General features: G+C 37.4%; 1 protein-coding gene across 36 annotated transcripts in view; it reads left to right on the top strand.

Moving 5' to 3' along the window:
* Positions 1-20,316, top strand: part of TCF4 (transcription factor 4) — a 412,677-nt gene that overhangs the window by 118,789 nt on the left and 273,572 nt on the right. For 2 of the 36 annotated variants that reach the window (XM_016933772.4, XM_016933771.4), the window contains exon 1: positions 6,844-7,037. The exons of 33 other annotated variants lie outside the window; for them this stretch is intronic. In XM_016933772.4, the coding sequence (XP_016789261.1) occupies positions 7,019-7,037 (19 nt within the window). In that variant the 5' untranslated portion in view covers positions 6,844-7,018. Of the gene's footprint in view, positions 1-6,843; positions 7,038-20,316 lie in introns of those variants that run through there. One more of the 36 variants, XM_063795740.1, reaches the window with a different exon arrangement.

The raw sequence follows: 20,316 nt of genomic DNA, 5'->3' as shown, positions 1-20,316 counted from the left end.
ATTTTCTCTTATATTGTACATTTAAAGTCTTCCTAAATGTTGTTAGCTTATATTTATTATCTATTGCTGCATAGCAAACATTCCCCAAACTTAGTGATTTAAAACAATAACCATTTTATTGGCACACAAATCTGTATGTAGTTTACCTGCTTGGACTGAGCTCAGCCAGTTGGTTCTCTTGTTGATGTCAATGGTGGTCACTCACTCATGAGGATACAGTCTGATGGCGGGTGGACAGGAGGGCCTGGTTGGTTTAGGGAGCCATCAACTGAATTGGCTCACTTCTGTTTCACGTGGTTTAGGCCTCCAGAGGATAGCTCAGGGTTCTTCACATCGTGGTAGAAAATCACCCAGCCCCACAAAAGAGCAAGATCAAATGAGTAAGCACTTTTTAAGTCTCTGCTTACATCATGCTTGCAGATACTCCATTGGTCAAAGCATGTCATATGGCGTAGTCCAGTATCAGGGTGCTAAGAAACTCCACAAAATCATGGGTGAAGGATGGTGTTGTTCATTAGGAGCTCTTATTATAACCGTTTCCCACAAGGTTCTGACTTTTAAGAATTCAACCACTTTTCCTAACCTCTGTTGCTAGGACTTTGTAGCACTCTGGTAATAGTCTGCTAACTGGACTGCCTGCTTTAGCCCTTGACCTTAGTCTGTTTTTTAATGGAGCAGTGATCTTTAAAACATAATTCAGATGTTATTCCTCCTCTTCTCAGAACACTTCACTGACCTTCCACCTTACTTAGTTAAAGCCAAAGACCTTAAAATGGTATGTGGCTTCCCTGGTACCTCTGTGATATCATTTGCTTTCTCTCCCACTCTACCCCAGCCACACTCTTTCTTAGTGTTCTGCAAATGCACCATGCAAGCTCCCACCTCAGGGTCTTCACATTTGTTATCCTTTCTGTTAGGAACACTTGACTCAGGTTCTCCATAGTTGGGTCCTTCATCTCTCTCTTCACTCAAATGTCATATCAGAAAGCCTTCCCTGACCACACTCTTGAAGATTACAGTCATTTCCTCTTCTAATGCTCACCATCGTGTTTCCTACTTAGTTTTTCTCCATCCAGGCCTCCGGATCACTCTCCATCCTGCTCTGTGTCTCAAGAGGCTAACCTTCTACAGTTGCATAATCAGACTGCCTTTCTCTCTTTCTCTCAGTCTTCTGGTTGGGTTCACCTAATGGGAAGCTGTAGCTTTCCCTTCATTTTGCTTATAAACCTTTAAAAAAAACCCCCAAAAAACCAGACAGTATATTATTTTAGATTTAGATAAGACCAAACTAAGATTTAGTGAGCATTTTCCATGAACCAATTTCTGTGCTTTCAGATATGTCATAGAAAAAGTTAAGTGAACTGTCATCCCTGTTTAAGAGTCAGGGATACTGAGGTTGAGGTTAAATGACTTGTTCAAGGTAACAGTTAGAAAATAAACAAACAAGACTTCCAAACTCATGTCCAGTCATCTTTTCCATCTACAGCCCTGTCTCCATAAGTCATCACTGAATGATCGCTGTTACACACACCTTTGGAATTTGTCTTTTATCACATACACACCACCACCACCATTTTCTGGAAACTTCTTTTAAACCCAATCTGACTTTTTAATCAAGTCTATATTTGCTAGTCTCAATAGCTGTTACCTTCATCCTCTTACATCTAAGGGCATGTTCACCAGGAGTCTTTCTCCAGAATCACCAACCTCCTCTTCTCTCCTGACTCTTCAGCATTTTAATATGCTCATTTCTCCTATCTTAAAATTAAAGATGGATTTTTAAATTTAAAGATGAATTTAAATACGCCCACCCCCCTCCAAATTTTGAGACTAACTTTTCTCCTCATTTTGTTCTGTCCTTTTCAAGCCAAGTTTTCTCACACGACATTCTGTATATAATGTGCCATGATCTGGCTTCTTTCCACAATACTCTCTGAAGATTCCACCTCAAAACGTCATCAGTAACATGTCTGATTGGCTTTGACCTTTCTACTGCTTTACCTCTTTGAAGCGTTGGACTTTGGAACACAGCCTTCTTCTATATCTCCTACTCTCTTTCAAAACTCAGCTCATGTCTACCTCTTCATGGGAGTTTTTCTTAACACAGAAGACTGATCTGATTGTCCCTCCAGCTTGTCCTCTTGTATGCTGGGGCATATGCCAGCAATCACAGCTGCTGAGATGCTTAGTCTTCCTGACGGAACTGTAGTTTTTGGAGTGGTCAGGATCATGTCTTCAGAACTTGCACCCCAGCCATGTGTCTGCACGTAGTTCAGTGACCAGAACATAGTCAACACTCAGTACATGCCTGATGAATGAACAAATGAGTCTGACCATACTCAACTTGGTGAGGCCATTTTTTTCCGTGAGTTTTATACTCTGGGTTGTTTTCCTACCTTGGATTCTCTGACTTTTTTCTCTCTCATCTACTTGCCTGACTTTCTTAGGTCTTTTAACTTTGTTTCTCCATCTTTACATTAAGTGTTGGGATACAGGGCTGAACAAGAACAGGTAACTGTCTTATGTCTTTACGTTTATGTGTTTTCCTCTGAAATTAGGCAAGTTTCCTAATCTTGCTGAAGTTATTTTCATCCTTAAGAAAGTAATATTATAGGTCTTTATAGAGTGGGGCAGGATCAAATGAGCATGTTTATTAATTGCTTAGCATTATGCCTGGCACAAATTCAATTACCATTATATGGTAATGATTTTAATAGTAATAAACCATATATTACACATGTATTATTCATAATCAGATGATGTATGCATTATATAAAAATTGTACTATTCTATAAATATTGTAAAAAAAGAGTAAATAATATACATCAATTGCTTTGTGCATCCATATATTTTTACGTGTGCTCCTTTTATTAAATCATATGTTTTTCCTCAGTTTATTGGTTGCTTTTTACTTACCAAAAGCTTCTGTCCAAAAAAACTCGAATGCTGCGGCTGCCCTGAGCAGAGTTCACCTTGGAAGAGGCTTTAATTGTGATGAACCTGTAAGAACCAAGTTTAAGAATTGAGATAATCAGCAGCTGTGTATTTCTTTAAATTTTTGTATTTAATGATTTATTTGAATTAACTGTTACCACGTTTACATCTTCTAGATTAGTTTTTAGGCCTTTACTTTTCCTTGGCTGTGGGTACTGACCAGCATGGTGGTAGGTATGATTGGGGTGTGTGTGTGTGTGTGTGTGTGCGTGCATGGATAGATGTGCGTGTATGCTCATGGATGTGCATGTGCATGCATGAATGCATAATATTTCAAACACATGCTCAGTGATTGAGTCACTGTCAGGAAGTAAACATGGAGACCATGTTGCTCGATGCCACAATAGTCCTGTTATTGCATTGTCACCACAGGATGCCATTAAAATAGGTATGAAGAATGTCAGTGTTCATTAATTTGGTTCTCTTCAGAGAACATTAGCCATGGGGAAAAGATACAGTAGAAATCTGAGAAGAGATGGAAGATAGGAGAGAAACCTGGCTTTTGAAGAATGATCTTAGATCTTTCAGAAGAGGAATACATATCAAGAGCTTATCTATGTGAAAGAATTTACATGCAAAGCAAATCAAGAACATAGATTTTGCTTATCTTTATAGATTATAGTTTCATCTTAGATGGCAAAGAAAAGCCAGGCTTCTCTATACAAAGGGATTTGCATGTTTATGATAACTCAATTAGCCTTAACAGAGACTACCAGTATATGCTGGCTGTCTGGCCTCAAACTTTAATGCATTTGTATTTTCAAAGAGAACTAAAAGATTTTGGGATTGTAACACAGAGAAAGAAGAGATAGAGAATTATCAAACATTGGGGATCAGCTTTAAAATTATAAAACAAATTATATGTGTTCTGAAAAATTACTTCAGGAATAAGCAGCTTTTTTTTAAATATGAGAAGGCAAAATCGTATCTTGTATGCCATTAAAGGTTATTGCGTTTTCCAAATTTATAGTTGCAAGTGATGGAAATTTTCTTTAACAAACTGAAGGATGCATTTGTAGTCTAAATGTTAGCTTTGAGAGTAGTTAGATATTTATGGAAAAATTATAAGAAGCAATGTGCTTTTAAAAATTTTTTTTCAAAAATAGATATTGGTTAGGAAAACTACACTCTTTCACTATTTGGTAATGCATATTCTGACTCATTCACACAGTCATTGTGGCACCTAAAATGTTGCAAAATTAGACATTTATATGGAGATGGGCTATTGATGTAAAAAAAAAAAAGCTGAGGGCTAGGAATGATAAGACATGAGTAGAGGGTTTTAAAAATGAGCTCTTTGTTTTCCACTCTTCATCATGCCTAGATCTCAGAGAGGTTTTGTCCAGTGAGAATAAAGAACCCATGGGAATTATGCAGAAATCACTGTCCAGTAAAAGGAATAGTTTTCCTTCAGTGACCAAGGGTGGGACCTGAAGTCAGCACTAGTCAGTGACACTGTTTTATCGTCTTCATGCCAGGTGAAGATTTGCATAGGTGAAATGCCCACTTATTAGGAGAATTACACCCTGACAGAAATCCAAAAGATGGTGCCCCTTTATCTTCTATCAGGGGATTTCATCTAATACTAGAAGGAGCAGTAAGATACCATGAGTTTGTTACTAGTTATTCACTGGCCTGATCCTGAAGGTCATTGCCTTTCTTCAGTGTTATTTGCTCAGTATCCTGCCTGCTACCCTTAAGCACTTACTTTGCCTATTGAAATCTTACTAGCTATTCATTCAGAAGTACCAGTATTTCTTTCAAGGTTGATCTTATGATGCTACTGTATTTTTTCTTGCCTTTTAATTATTTTTTAACTTTTTATTTTGAAAAATTTTTAAACACATGCAATGTATACACAGTAGTAGAATAATCTTCTGTGTCACCTTCATACAGTTTCAATATTTACCAGCATTCTGCCTTCTTGGCTCATCTATATATACCACTCCCACTCGATTTTGATAAATTCTTAATAATAGACTATGAGATCCTTGAAGTTTGAAACTATAATATAAATATCTGTCTATAGACACCATACACACATATATACAGGTGTATATGCACATACACACATATATGCGTAGACACACACACCTACCCCTTTATTTTATTTTTTATTAAAATGTAACGTATCCTCATTGTGGAGATAGCCAATGTTAATATTTTGATTACTGTGTAGATTCTATCTTCCATTGGTTTTTAAAAACATAACATGAAATTTGTTTATTGCTTTTAAACTTCATATTTTACCATGAATATTTTCCAATGTCCTTGAATGTTTTGAAAGTGTGATTTTTAAAGGCAGCGTAATATTCCATCACATGGATCTTCCATAATTTATTTTAAGAGTTTGCAACTGTTGACCACATCTTAAACTCCTTGCACATAAACACTTGTCTGCATTTGCAAGGATGTTATTAGGATAGTTTCCTAGGGAATTATTAGGTGAAAGGCTCTTTATGTATCTTGCCAAGTTGCTATCTAGGAAGGCTGTGCCAATTTGTATTATTTTTATCTTATTAACGTGGTAGTCGACATAGTATCTGGTTGTGTTCTTTCAGAAATTGGCATTTTCTGGATTAATGACACTGAACGTTTTTCATGTTCATGATTCTTATTACATGTGTAAAATAAGGTGTTATCTGGAATTGTAGTGAATGGTACATGCCATTTAGTTTAGCTCCAAATCTAGTGCTTTGCAGCAATGATTAATTATTTTTAGTATTTCACAAATCAGTTTTTGCTGTCTTTGGACCAGAATGTCTGCCTAAGTGCAAGTTACATTAGTTAAGAGTTGGTCTTATTTTACTTTTTGAGTATTATTTAAAAAAATTGTCACTCTGTATAATTTTCTCCCTTTATGTCATGTAACTTTAATGAGAAATGCAATTCAATCAGGAATAATTTAGTTTAGGTAAAACTTCTTTGTCCAAGAAATATACTGTCAGGTCCAAATACATTTTAAGTTTTGAAAAAAATATTTATTTAGATAAAAATTTGTAATCACTCAGGGTATTTGACTGGATTTGAAGCATAATTTACTTCCGCAATGAATTTAGAACTCTGTTGTTAAAGTACTTGGTACAATTTGTATATCCAGTAAAATAAAAGTTGCCATTTTTGCAAGTCAGCGTTTTAATGCTGATTTGGTACTTTTGCTATGTGAAATTCCCCATACTCCAGTATAGGAACTGAATGAAAACATATACCTTATTAAAATAGTAGAGGTAAGTATTTTCAGCTTCCTAAACAGCAGAGAATGCTTTTTTTTTTTTTTTTTTTTTTTTTTTTTACTTTTGGAATTACTCTATTACCTACATCTAAGTTGCAAATCCAAAAATAAAACTAGGATTTTATTAACATTTTCTGCCCTTCATTGCTTCCGGTTATACTTTGCTGAACTGTGTTCGAGTATGTTGAAAAATAATTCCGTGTATTGTGTGTTGAAAATGATATTAAAAGTATATGTGTTATGTGGAAGAAACAATCAAAACAGACCTACTCAGACATCAACAGGATATTATTACCCCAAAGAAATGACGACAGTTTGCCAGCTTGATGCGTAAAGGAAGGAAATTTACAAACATCTCCAAGAGAGGCATGTTGAACGGTTGAAGGAAATGAGGCACGTCCTGCTTTTATTGTGCTTATTGCAGTGGGATTCCCAGAAGACTGAACAAGGCTGTCCTGAGACCTCTGTTTGGCAGAGATCTTGTTGATTCATATTTTATTTTTGTTTCAGAAAAGGTCTGCTATTGTTCAAATTTCTAATGTAGCTCATAAACACACAGCCAGTATCATTTCCCCTTCTACTGACTGATATATACAAATAAATTAAAATCTACGGTCATCATTAGCTCATGTTCTGTTTCCATGGAGCACAGGAGAGTAACAAGGAAGGCCCCTTAAAAGAAAGGCCTTTTAAAGTGGAGGTCTCAGTTCACAAACTTTAAAAGTTTACGAAGTAGTATTTTAGAATTTTAATCACCAGATATATTGGGGGAATTTATTACTTCCTATTCATATGGAAGAGGACAGCAGAGGTAAATATTTATGTAACTTGTATTTTAAAAGCTTAGTCTTGATTAAAATGTTTGATCTATCGACTTCTGAATCCTTAGAAGTTTGAATTGCTGGACATATTTGACTGGGGTTTTTACAAAGGCTTCTAGGTTGAAATGCGTGGTTCAGGATTTTGGTTTCAAATTTCTGTCAAGTTGGACACATATAAATGAGAAAGTAATGTGGAATATTATAAACATTTCTGCTTTTTTAAGCTCTAACTTTTTTTTGCTATCTCTATCAAAATGCCTGAAAATGTCATGACTCTTTAGACGGAGAAATAGAGGAATGGAAACCATTCTGGATCCTCTGCTGTGACTCAGTCAGTCTAAGGGGCAGACTGAGCGCTATATCTGGAGTTTTACGTTATGAATGTGCACCTTTAACCTTGAGTCAGAAAATGTGGTTACTGTCAGTCTTACTCATTAAGTGGTGCTGCATAGAACATCAGGGGGAGACTTGGCCTTGGTTTAGTAGAAACTTGAAGGAGACAAACATGAAAAGCAGTGTCAGAAAGTGGAAGACCAGTGTTAAAAATCTTTGGTTTTGCTTTCATTTCTCTTAGTTATTTCTTAGGATTATTGCTTTAGATCATTTTCCCAGGCATTTTCATGGGTGAAGAATTCCAAAGAAAGTTATTATTTCAACTCTTGAAAGCTACGCTTCAGGGTGAAGGTAGGGCTTGATTATCAAAGGAATTTCCCTGGCTGCAGTCCTAACAGTTTAACTTCCTGTGATTTCCCCCCGCCCCTTTCCCTTTATTTTTGGCTCAGAACTTCAGTAATGTCTGGATTGATGGAATTCCTCTGGGAGGCAGATTTGAGGGTCTAAAGGTGCTTCTCAATAAAGATTTTGAGGAATGATATTAACTTATTAGAGGCAACCCTCTATTGTTTTAGTATAAAGGGGATGAGATTTGGGGGAATCATTTTGGATGTCACATTAAGCCACTAGCCATTTTACTCTTGATGACCTTAGTTGCCTTTAAACTGTATTTTTAGTGGGGGTCATTCTTTCAACAGTCCATTCTTTTTTAAACGCAATTTGGTTTATAATTCTGGGGGCTGCCTCTACATGCTGTACTGTCAAGAGAGACATCAAATATTTTCTGAGTAGTTTTCAACACAGTGAATTAAAGCTGAAAAAACAAGTAGCGATACTACCAACATCTTAACTGAGTATGTGGTGGTGGTGTTTGAGTGTTTGTGTGTGTGTGTGTGTGTGTCTGTCTGTGTGAGTGTTTTATGTTGCTGTACCTACTTGCTTTTAGGTAACTACAGTTTTACCAGAGAAGAGAATAACTTAGATTATATCAAAGTTTTTTTTTATATAATGGTTTAAAAACCTGCCCTGTGTCTAGTACTCCTTTACGAAGTCCGCAAGACTTGGGGATAATAGTGGACAATAATGTTCCTTAAGGACTTACAGAAATAAGACACACACAGATATATTTAAATTCCAATTAATCTGATTTTTAGTGTGGATTATTGAAGGGCTAGGAACTTAGACTCAGAAATGGAGTATTTTTCCTGTTTAAAATGTAAAGAGATTTAATAACATACAGGAGTCTTGCTATGATTTTTGAGAGGAGATTTACTCTAATGTTTCAGATAATCTGTTTAACAGTTAATAAAAATACGATTTACATTTTGTTTGGATTTTTTAAAGTCAGCACATAATTTCTAAAAGTAAGCAAATTTCTTGCAGGGATGGTGAAATGAAACCTTGTAGCATTTAGCGTGTATTGCGGTTTTGTTATTTGCAGTTTGTTATTAAGTGTTCCTAGGAATAAAAGGAGGTGCACAGCAACAATGTTTACTGTGCCGATTTCTGGTATTTTATAATTAAAGAGCAAGTGTGAGCTGGGAAGGGTGGGCTGGAAAGCATGGATTCTGGCTCTAAATCTCAGCTCGACCACTTACTACCTGTAACCTGGGGCAACACAGTTATTTAATTTCTCTGTAAAATGAGGATAATACAAGTCCCTGCTTCATTGGGCTATGGGAATTAAATGAGTGAATGCATCTAACATTGAGAACAGTGTTCAGCCCATAGTAACTGCTCAGTGAGTATTTTTAAGCTATTAGCATGATCAAATTTAGAGAGGAGAAATATAATGGAGCAGTTTCTCAGTTCTTGTTAGAAATAATCATTACATTTGAAAATCCAACAAAATATTAACATTCAAAACCCATTTTCAGAAGTGGTGGTGGTAGAATTGCTATAACGGAGGAAAATTTAGGAATGGCAGCCTGGTTAAAAGAAAGGGCGGGTAGACCTGGAGTAGGTTATAGATCAATTTAAAGCAGCAAAGTTTTCTAAAGGTGCTTCTAGTTTTACTTTAAATGAGTTTGCAGTTGCACATATCAAATAATAAGGTGTTATTTGCCAGAGGCATTTTGTTGGTGGGGGGCGGGAGAAAGTTTTGGGGTATATTGTGTGTGTTGGGGGTACATTTCCCCGGCTGCCTTTTTCCACTGCTGCTCGTCCTCTGGTCAGGAAGCCTCCCTGTCCCCCACTGGTTCTGTTATTTGTTCTTGGATAGCATCAACTTGAGGATGAGACTTTATAGGCAACACATTAGCCTCAGTGTCTCCTCCTGGTTGTAGTCATTTCCAGGTTACATGGGTCAGTTTCTCCACCTTACTTGAGTGAATGCCTAGAAAGGCTATTTCAGCCTAGAGAATTTTTAGGGGAATGGAGAAGCTGAGGGTAACTCCTCAGCACCAACACTTGAACCCAATCAATACTTGATAGATTACTCCCAGCACACACAATACACCCAGAAATCTTCTCCCCAATCCACACCCAATTAAGTTTCAGCCAAGGTTAGAATTCAGTGGTTCCCTCTGTGTCTGTCCCCTTAGCTGTTGCTGTTCAGGTGCAAAGGTGTTCATTTCTTTGTCTACCCGTGTGTAGTTGCCTGATATCCAACTAAACTGCATCAAAATATGGAACCCCTAGGTAGGCAAAAAAGATAATTAGAATACAGTAGTCCCCCCGCCCCCCTTATCTGTAGTTTCATTTTCTCTAGTTTTAGTTACTGTCCATCAGCTGTGGTCCAAAAATATTAAATGGAAAATTCCAGAAATAACTCCTAAGTTCTAAATTGCTCGCCATTTGATGAAATCTGCACTGTCCTTTGCCATCTCATCCGGGACATGAATCCTTACTTTGTCCAGCAGATTCACACTCTAGACACTCCCTGCCTATAAGTCACCTCTAGGTTTTCAGATTGACTGTTACTATGGCAGTACTCAGGTTCTAGTCACCCTTTTTTGACTTAACTATGGCCCCAAAGCACAAAAGTAGTGAATCTGGCAATTCAGTATGCCAAAAGAAAGCCATGAAGTGCATCCTATAAGTTACAAGGGCAAAGTTCCCCACTTAAGAAAAGGCCAGGCCTGGTGGCTCATGCTTGTAATCCCAGCACTTTGGGAGGCCAAGGTGGGCGGATCACCTGAGGTCAAGAGATCGAGACCAGCCTGGCCAACATGGTGAAACCCCATCTCTACTAAAAATAAAAAAATTAGCCAGACGTGGTGGCGGACGCCTGTAATCCCAGCTACTTGGGAGGCTGAGGCAGGAGAATTGCTTGAGTCTGAGAGGCGGAGGTTGCAGTGAGCCAAGATTGTGCCACTGCACTCCAGCCTCAGTGACAGAGCAAGCCTCCATCTCAAAAAAAAAAAAAAAAAAAAAAAGAAAGATCATATGCTGAGGTTGCAGTATATTATAATTGTTCTATGTTACTCTTAGTTATTGTTGTCAGTCTCTCACTGTGCCTGATTTATGAACTAACTTTATCATAGGTATGTATGCATAGGAAAAATCATAGCGTATATAGAATTTTGTGCTATCTGAGGTTTCAGGCATCCGCTGGAGATCTTAAAACCTATCCCTCTGTTAGAGTGAGTACTGTGATTATGTTTAAATAAATGAATGCATGCTTGCTTGTGGAAATATTTTTGTGTGTGGGGTATGTATATGTGTGTGTGTGTGTTGAATGTGGACATTTTAATGTGTGTGTATTATCCTAGCTGATGGTTTTCCTTTGGACATTTGGGTTCATTTTGTAGAAAGAAAATGCAGTTTTAGAATCAGGAAGCTGATTGGATGATTCCATCTGAATATATGTGTGTGTATAAATAAAATATATTATCAAAAGCCTGACTTGACTTGGGAACTGGGAAGTAGCAGCCTCCGGTCCTCCTAGGTTTATTGGAGTTACACTTATTAGCAAGTAGCCTAATCCTCTCTGCAAAGAGAGGAAGTACAGTTTTATGATAGAATCACGTGGGATGAGGATCATTGAACCAGAGAGAAACTGCTGCTGTTTGATTTCCACTGCAAGTCATCAGTATTTCTTGATCTAGAACAATGATAAAAAGTGTTCTGGTCTTTAAGCAAAACTCAGATTTAGGCTTTATCCTTAGAATCTGATCTTTAAAACTGGAAGCTTTAGGCTTTATCCTTAGAATCTGATCTTTAAAACTGGAAGCACAAGCTTTCCAGCTTTGAATTCACTCCATTTCAGAGATGAAGAAACCATTTCTCAAAGAGGTGTCTCTGTTGAGGTTTCACAGTGAACAAGGCAGGTCAGCTGAATCCAGGTCTAGTGTTATTTCCTGCAAATACATTTTATTTTTCATTTTTGCAGTAATCTTTAGATTAAACCCACTCCTATACTGTTGGATTAGTTAGGCACATGGACTCGGTGTATGTTTCCCAGATTTGAAAGTTGGTTCTCCATGTCATAGTTATTTGTTCTGGTTGCTATTTTTTCTCAGTTTTCTTATCTGTACAGTGGCGGTAGTTATTTCATAGAATCATACTGAGGACTAAATAAGTTATTTCTTGTAAATTACTTACATGAGTACCCAGCATAAGTGTTAGCTATAATAATTATTATGTTATTAATGATTATGTCATTATTATGTATTGTTGATAGTAATATAATAATATATTGCTTTTTAGACACTTTAGTTAGCTATCCAGCATATGACAATAAAAAGGTGGCTCTGTTGAAGAGAAGGATTCCATAATTTTCTTGTGAAATTAGCGCCATAAATCATTGAACATCTTGCTTCATTTTTGTGTGAATTATTTGGATTGACTAAGTACTCTTGGTACTGGGCTGAGTTACCATCTGCTGTGTTTTGCTTCCGTAGGTCAGGCTTATTCTCCTAGGGAATGGTGAGGTGGAAAAAAATGCCAATAACCTAACCCCAAAATGTATCCTAACTTTCTTGTTCACATTTATAGGACAGTTTTATTGCTGTAGGTAAGACGGATAACTGGGCACTATTCCAGCATCTTGGCAGTTTTCCTTTTTTCAAGGTACTAATATTAGGATTAGCATGTTGTTTTAAAGCCATTGCCTTTCTGCACCTTATAATTGCTTGTTCTTGGGGGAGGCTTGGAACATTTGAATTACGGTTTTTCTGCCAAATATGGGAGAGGTTGTCTGTTTTGTTTTAATACTTCGATTGGTTTTTAAAGTTGGTACTACAGTCCATTTTGCCAACAGACAACACAAATTAGAGGCAGTGTGGGCACACTGTGTATGGGGCAGATGCAGAGAGGGGCAGCGAATATGCATGAGCGAGAATGTTATAGCTCTGTCAGTTTTTGTATGTGTGCCTCAGTTTATTTTTGGTATTGATACCAATGTTCGGCAATACAGTGATTTGCCTCCTCTATTTTGTTTCTAAATCAAAGCCTTGGCAGATTAAAATGACTAGGAAAAGATTAAATTGTTAATGGTATAATCATATTTTTCTCTAAAGCATTGAAGAATTACAGTGTCTATACTTATTAGCATGTGATAACTTTAGTGATTGAAATGTTTAGCTAGTTTTACTCAAATATTAATAGGATTTCTAATTTTCATAGGAGAGCCTAGTGCCACAAAAGTTACTGGTAACTAGCACTCTTCAGTTTTCATCTTCATGTAACTGTTGTGAGCGTTCAAGGAAGGAGCTGGGAAATGGTTTAGTCTTCATAGATGCTCAACAGATGTGAGTTCTCTTTTCTCCCATGTATACGTTTCTTATCTTTTTGTAGAGTTCATGGGAGCAGCATTTATGGATTCAGACTTACATTGTTGACAATGGCCTTGCTACCTGATAGATGATCAGTAAGTGTTGCAGAACGAATACATATGAGAGCAGCAGAGATAGGAGTACATTAGGGCAATTAGAATAGATTCCTTTTTTTGTTTGTTTTTTGAGACAGAGTCTGTTGCCCAGGCTGGAGTGAGGTGGATCAATCTCACTGCAACTTCTGCCTCCTGGGTTCAAGCGATTCTTGTGCCTCAGCCTCCTCAGTAGCGGGACTACAGGCATGTGCCACCACACCTGGCTAATTTTTATATTTTTAGTAGAGATGGAGTTTCATCACGTTGGCCAGGCTGGTCTCGAATTCCTGGCCTCAAGTGATCCGTCCACCTCGGCCTCCCAAAGTGCTGGGATTACAGGTGTGAGCCACAGTGCCCGGCCATTAGAATAGATTTCAAAGAAAAGTTGACTGTGCCAATCTCTGCTCCCTCCTGTATGTTGTTAAGTCTACAGGGCCATATTAGTACCATTGCCTAAAGAAACGGAGTTCCCCAAGAATGTGTTAGGAATAACAAAAATTCTATACTTTGACCTGAAAATTGCGGTTCTTGAGCTGGTTATTTTTCTAGGTATTGTTGGAAGTTATGAGTCAGAGTTAGGTACTTATTCGTGGATAACACAAGGACTTCTGTCAGAGATCTGGATACTGTCAGTAGAATCTCTGTTTACCCTCTTGGGCTCAGTTTATTCATCTATTCTATGAGGAGGAGTATGCCTGTTTGGCCTTCCTCTTAGGTTGCTTTTGAGAATGAATGAAATAATATGTGAAAATTCTGTTCATAAGTGTAGAAGATGGCTAGTGATGATGATGATGATGATGATGAAATTGATGATGCCCAAAATATGGAGAATCTAGACTGAATTTATGGCTTTCTAACTTCGAATTTTCGGCTTTCTAACTTCGAATTTTCAGGAATGCATGATGATAAAATGTTTTTATTTCTGATATCCACTGCATTGTTTCTATAGACCTTCAAAGTTTGACACAAATAACTAAATTATTTTGTTTTGTTGGTGAGGATCACTTTTATTTTAGCGGTGTATCCTGTTAAAATAACCTTGCATGAGGATTCTCAAAGTTATACTAATGTTGCACTAGTAACTAAGGCAGTTCCAAAAAGAGACATTTAGAATGAATAAGGATAAATCAAAAGTAATTCATATCCATTGGTAAGGAGGTGGCACATACCAAGTGTCAACTGTAGATATTTTAGAAATTCAAGTGTTACCATGGAATCAAAGTATTCCACTGTAAGGTTGAATATCTCAGGATACCTACTTTAAGCCGTCGATTATGATGAAGTTAATATTCATTTTACATATCCTGCTTGAAACCTCTTATGCTGTGAAATTTTCCTGTCTATTAAGAATAGTTTTAGAAAAATGAATTAGCTAATTCCTTAACTTGTATGTAACTTGAATATAAGTTCCTTTCCTTAACTTGTATGAAAATCAGTTCTCCTTTGTGAAGAGCATGAGAGATACCTCAATAAAATAGTAATTTTATATTGACATCGGTTGCAGTTTCAAAGTCAGAGTTTTACACTTATGTGCCCCTATATTGTCTAGCTTTGTAATCCCCACTTTAAAAGGCATCCCAAAATAGCAACAGAAGAATAAATTGTGACTTGGGTGTATTAGATTTGTATGATCTTGTTTATTGAGCTGCTTTGTTATGTAGTTACCAAGGATGATGTAAGCTTCTCATCCAAGTTTTCCTTTACTATGCTGCATTGTCCTTTAAATGTCATGAGAATACAAATATTTTCAAGGTAGCAGTGAGGAACAATCTAGATGAGATGACCAAAAGGACATCTCATATGAAACTGCAGTGAGCAAAGGTTTATTGGTCTTTGGATCTCTAAATAGAGTGACTTTAGATATCTAAATTTAGTGAAAACCAGAATTCAGTGACTTTAGATTTCAGACCATAAGGGGTTGTAACACCTACTCCTTTTCTCTGTAATGAAGAAAAATGACCACAACAATGTGGTGGATATCAGAAATAGAAACTTTTCATCGTCATGCATTCCTGGAAATTCCAGGTTAGAAAGGCATAAAGGAAGAGAGAGAAAACCTGTCATAGTTAGTATATCTACCTTGGTTAGTGTTTTTCACTTAGGGGATTGCAAATTCATATGAGAATTGCTGAGAGAAACAATTAAGTTAGAACAAATATTCTCCTTCCATTGTTACAGCCTGTAAAATGTTATTTCTGAGTTGCTACTTATCTATCACCATTTCTCTTTCTCCACTTCATTGTTAGTGTTTGTATGATTAAGGTGGGCGGGGGTCTTCTGGATGGGGTTGCTCACACTCCACAAAGCCTTTTCCCCCTTCTGTTGAAAGAAGACACAGCTGAAATCAGTCTCTTTGCCTTTTCATGATATGGGGATGCGGTGGAATCAAAGCAGGCAGGATGAAAGCCCAAAAGCTTCCTGTTTCCAGCTGTTTTCTTCAGCGAAGGTTTTTTTTTTTTTTCTCCCAAAGATGATGCTTCCTTTCAAGGGGTTTTTAATCTGCTAACTGTTTCCTCAGTTTATTTCACTACAGTAAAATGTGTTCCCTTTAGGTCATATCTGTCTCTTTTAAAACCCAACCTGTCCTTTTCAGCCATGTTAGTTGCTACTCAAAAGAACAAACGTGATTTATAAAAGTCCTTTTAATGAGGTACAAAGACCAATAAACCTTTGCCACTAGAGTTTCATCTTTTCGGTTGCTTTATTTTCATTTATGAAAAATTTGAGATGTCAAAAAGCCATTGAGAACACTATTAATTTGACCATTTAATATTTGTAAACAAAGCCGTTAAAAATAAAATATGTTGTTATGGCCTTAAGGTTGGTTGTGGTTTTTTTTTCCCTTCCGAATGCAGTATAATCATATGTAATTTGTTTAATGTAAATTCTTTAAAATTAAGGCACTGGAAACTGCATAAATGCTAAAATGAATACTAAGAGTGGCTTGATTTATTAAGTGATAATGTGCATGAAAATATGGCTTTTTTGCACTGATGTTTATTGCTTCACTTTTCGCATTGATGTTGTTTTGGAATTTACATTTCTAAATTCTGCATCCTCTGGGGATAAATGAAATATAAAAATGAATTCTTTTAATCACTCATTAAACATTAACTAGACCTTTCACCCATTTCCTAGATCTTCCAGGGTTCTCAATAATAATAATCATCATTATACATTGATTTATAAAGGAATATCAGAGTGAGTCAGAATTTTTCTGTTTCTTTATCACTTGTCTTTCCCCAAATATCCATACTGACCTAAACGTAGGAGAATTTATCAGCAAGAAGGTTCACATTGCTGCCCTGTTATTTGAGCTAATTCTTTGTGATATAATGAAGCCAGTGGCATATGGGGGAGAACCACCTCGTTTCATTTTCACTTTAATGCTAACTCTAACATATGCTTTTGAATTGAAGTGGGGTCCCAAATGCCAATATATGTTAAAAGAATTAAACACTTTAAAAAAAGAGAAAGTTTTCCCTTATTTACTCCTGTTGCCCACTCTCTTGAGGGTGAGAGGCTGATAGCGCTTAAAAACATGAGCATGCCTATTTTATCTGTACTGTTTAATAGAGAGCTATGAAAAAAATGGCAATTAACATATTCAGACAGAAAATCATCCTGGCTGAATGACTCATTAAATAGTCGTATAAACAGGATGTGCCGAAATGAACTGGTTCAGAATTTAGTTCCATTGGTCTTTTCAGCACACACTGCTCATTATCAGCACTTTAAGAAGCAGACTTGTGGGTGCTTAGAGGACACTTAAATTTCTTTTCTCTTTATTTTTTTCTTAAATACTTCTCCCCTCCTCCACTCCTTTCCCCTGCTATTCCTAATTCTTTGCAGGCTAAGATTACTCGTCCAAACATGAAGCATTCTGTTGGCAATCGAGTTAGGGGTCAGAGCTTCTGACTTTCATCCAGGTCGGTGGTCCTAACCCCAGATGACAATCAAAATGTATTTGAAGATTTTTTTTTTTTTGGAGACAAAGTCTCCCTCTGTCACCCAGGCTGGAGTGCAATGGCACAATCTTGGCTCACTGTAGCCTCCGCCTCCCAGGTTCAAGCGATTCTCCTGCCTCAGCCTCCGAGTAGCTGGGATTACAGGAGTATACCACCATGCCTGGCTAATTTTTGTATTTTTAGTAGAGATGGGGTTTCACCATGTTGGCCAGGCTGGTCTCAAACTCCTGACCTTGTGTGATCCACCTGCCTCAGCCTCCCAAAGTGCTGGGATTACAGGCGTGAGCCACTGTGCCTGGCCATGTTTTTAAAATATGCAGACATTGCTGAACCTCATTTTTTTGGGCTTCCCATTCAGTAGGTCTAGACGCAAGGCCTGGTAGTCCGTATTTTAATAAAAGCTCCCAATAGGATTCAGATAGCCAGCCGGGCTTGGAAGCTATTCACTGATTTGTGTCCCCTCACAGTAAAAATGCTCTTTCCCCAGGTACAGGATATATGGCCATCTGGCCTGGATATCAGTGGTTTGCAGACCTGGCTGCAAATTAGAATCACCTGGGGAGCTTGGAGAATAAATACTGATGTTTGACCCCCACCCCCAATTAAATTGTTGGTGGGGGGAGTAGTTAAAACCTCCCCAGGTGATTCTAATGTACAGTCAAGTTAGAGTACTTCTGTCCTACATAAACAGATGGAGCCAGGTTTAGCTGAAAAAGTCTAGTTTTCTTTTAGAATATGCTTTACCCTGTGCTAAAACTCCTCTGTTACTGTGCCTCCCTAGCCACACACACAGAGCTTAAACGTATTGCCTCTACTAAGGCTTTCACATTTATTGGTACCCTGTTCTCAGGTGGGAGTAGAATGCTAGGCTCTCACGTTGTATCAGATTCCTGTTTCTTCCTACCTGAGTATCACATCTGTGATGTGCAGATGTGTTGGTATAGCATGAGCACCCCACAAAGGCTAAGTAATAAGGATGAAGAACAAAATTGCAGTTTAGCAAAGGAAGGAGCATCCATCTTTTGAGTCCCTGTATACTCCAAGAAAAATTCTGAGTAAACAAGTTTCTTCTTTAGCAAGTTGTGATATTAAATGGGTGCCTTTCGTTACATTGGCTAACATTTGCATTTCTTGGACCTGTTCTGGAAAAGGGTCTGAGATGAACCCATCGTTGAAGATCTAAAAAACAAAAACTTTCACCATGTCAAGGGAAAGGAAAGATTTCCATAAGCGTAATCTTGTATTATAGATGGTACATGAAAACTCTACTTCCTAACTGCCCACAGGGATTTAAGGGGTATTTTAAGGGGTACTTACAAATAAAAGGAAGAAGATACATTACATCACATTCTCATTACCAAGGAGAAACTCATCCTCTCTAGGAAAGGTTTCTCTCCTGTCTTATGTGTGACTTTCCACCTGCTAAGTCCCCTTGAAGTTACTGAGCAAAGACACTCTTACAACACTAAGCCGTTGGTGCTAGAAGTGGAAGTAGACGGAGCCCCTGAGGTTCAGGTGCCAGGTCCTTGTATCTCTGATGGCGTGGGAAACAAAAGTCAGCAGCCATTTCTCTTCACTAGAGACTCAGAGGAGGTAAAAAGGGGGGATTCACGAAGTCATCTTGATTTTTCTGTATCTTATGGCGAAGTCTTGTGGTAGACCCCAGAACCCTGATGGTTGGTCTCACGCTCGTAAGTTTACATAAGGCTTTCTCAAGAAACTGACATCCAGAGCGCTTGCTTTAGAGAAGACAGCTGACCATGGTCATGACACTGGCAGGTGTTAGGACTGGCTGGTCTACTCTGGTATGGCAGGAACCCTGGGCCCCTGAATAAGGGAGGTGATTATGCTTTAAAGTCTAGGCTTACCAATGTGTAGGGCTGTGGGACTCACTGTCAGGGTTGTGTAAGGCGAGGGCCATCGCTTGCAGAAGTCTGAGTGTGTGAGCACCCCCTTAAATATTGCCCCCAGGTGCTGTACTTGCTTAACCCCGGACCCAGCCCTGGCAGGGAGCAACAGCAGGAGGGAAAACCATTGGTAATTTAGGTCTTCACATCTTATGCTTCATTTAATGTGGTTGATAAAGAGCCTCCTTGTAAAAATATCTTGGTGTAGACTCCCAGGGAAGGAAACACTTGTGTGACTGACAAGCTGGTAGTGCCCATGGCCACGTGTGTCACCCTGGTGGAGGATAATCGTCCTATTATTTTTTGTCAGTAGGTATAACAAGTGGGTAGTGCTTTGTGTATTCCACTGTGATGAATTAATTTTGTGTTCATTGTAGTAGCACTGATCATAATGAATTAATTTGGTATTCATGTGGATGTCAGAGGTTTTTTTTTTTTCCCCTTCCAATTTCATGTAGCTTTAGTTAATGGATACTTTAAAGTACAGTACATCTGATCTGATTTCTGTTCTCTCATTCACTTCTCATAATTTTCCCCCCGCTGGATATTGTGAGGTCTTCTGTTTTTAAAACATATTTAACTTGATCTTTAAATAATTAATGTTTTAATAGCTTTACATGAACTCAAACATTCCTCCTGCTTTTAATTTATAAAATAAGGAAAATAAGGTAAATAGTTATAACAAATATAACTGCTAGGTTGAATGATATACTTAATAACTTGTATATTTTAGTTTGGTTTAAAAAGATCTGAACTAATCATTTGTAATTTGTAGCCTTATTGAAGACAAATATTGTATCCCCTTATGCAAATATGAAATAATGAAAACTGCATGCCGTATATAATAGTTTGCTCTTCTTTTAATTTCTTCTCTCTTTCCCTCATAGACAAGATTGATAAATGTATGTGCATATATTATTTATCTGTTCATATAAGGACATGTAATTGACTATTAGATATGGTAATTGCATAAATATATCTTATTCAAGCTCATTTCCTTTTCTATTTATAAAATAAATGTTTTTGTTAAATTGGAATATGTACTGAAATAGAAGTGCCTAATTTAGGATTCAGAAACTAGGTACCCAAACAAAAATCAAACAAAATTCTGGGAACCTTTTGACAAACTTGTTCTTTAACCTATATGTGTTTAAAAAATTTGTTCATCATGTTTGCTGATTATTGAAGATATTTATAATAGAACAAGGGTTTCCTTCATCACTAACACACCTGCTCGGCTGATTTGCTC

This window comes from Pan troglodytes, chromosome 17 (genome assembly GCF_028858775.2).
Source record: "Pan troglodytes isolate AG18354 chromosome 17, NHGRI_mPanTro3-v2.0_pri, whole genome shotgun sequence".
In the NCBI taxonomy this organism is placed as follows: Eukaryota; Metazoa; Chordata; class Mammalia; order Primates; family Hominidae; genus Pan; species Pan troglodytes.
This window is presented reverse-complemented; position numbering and strand designations above follow the sequence as displayed.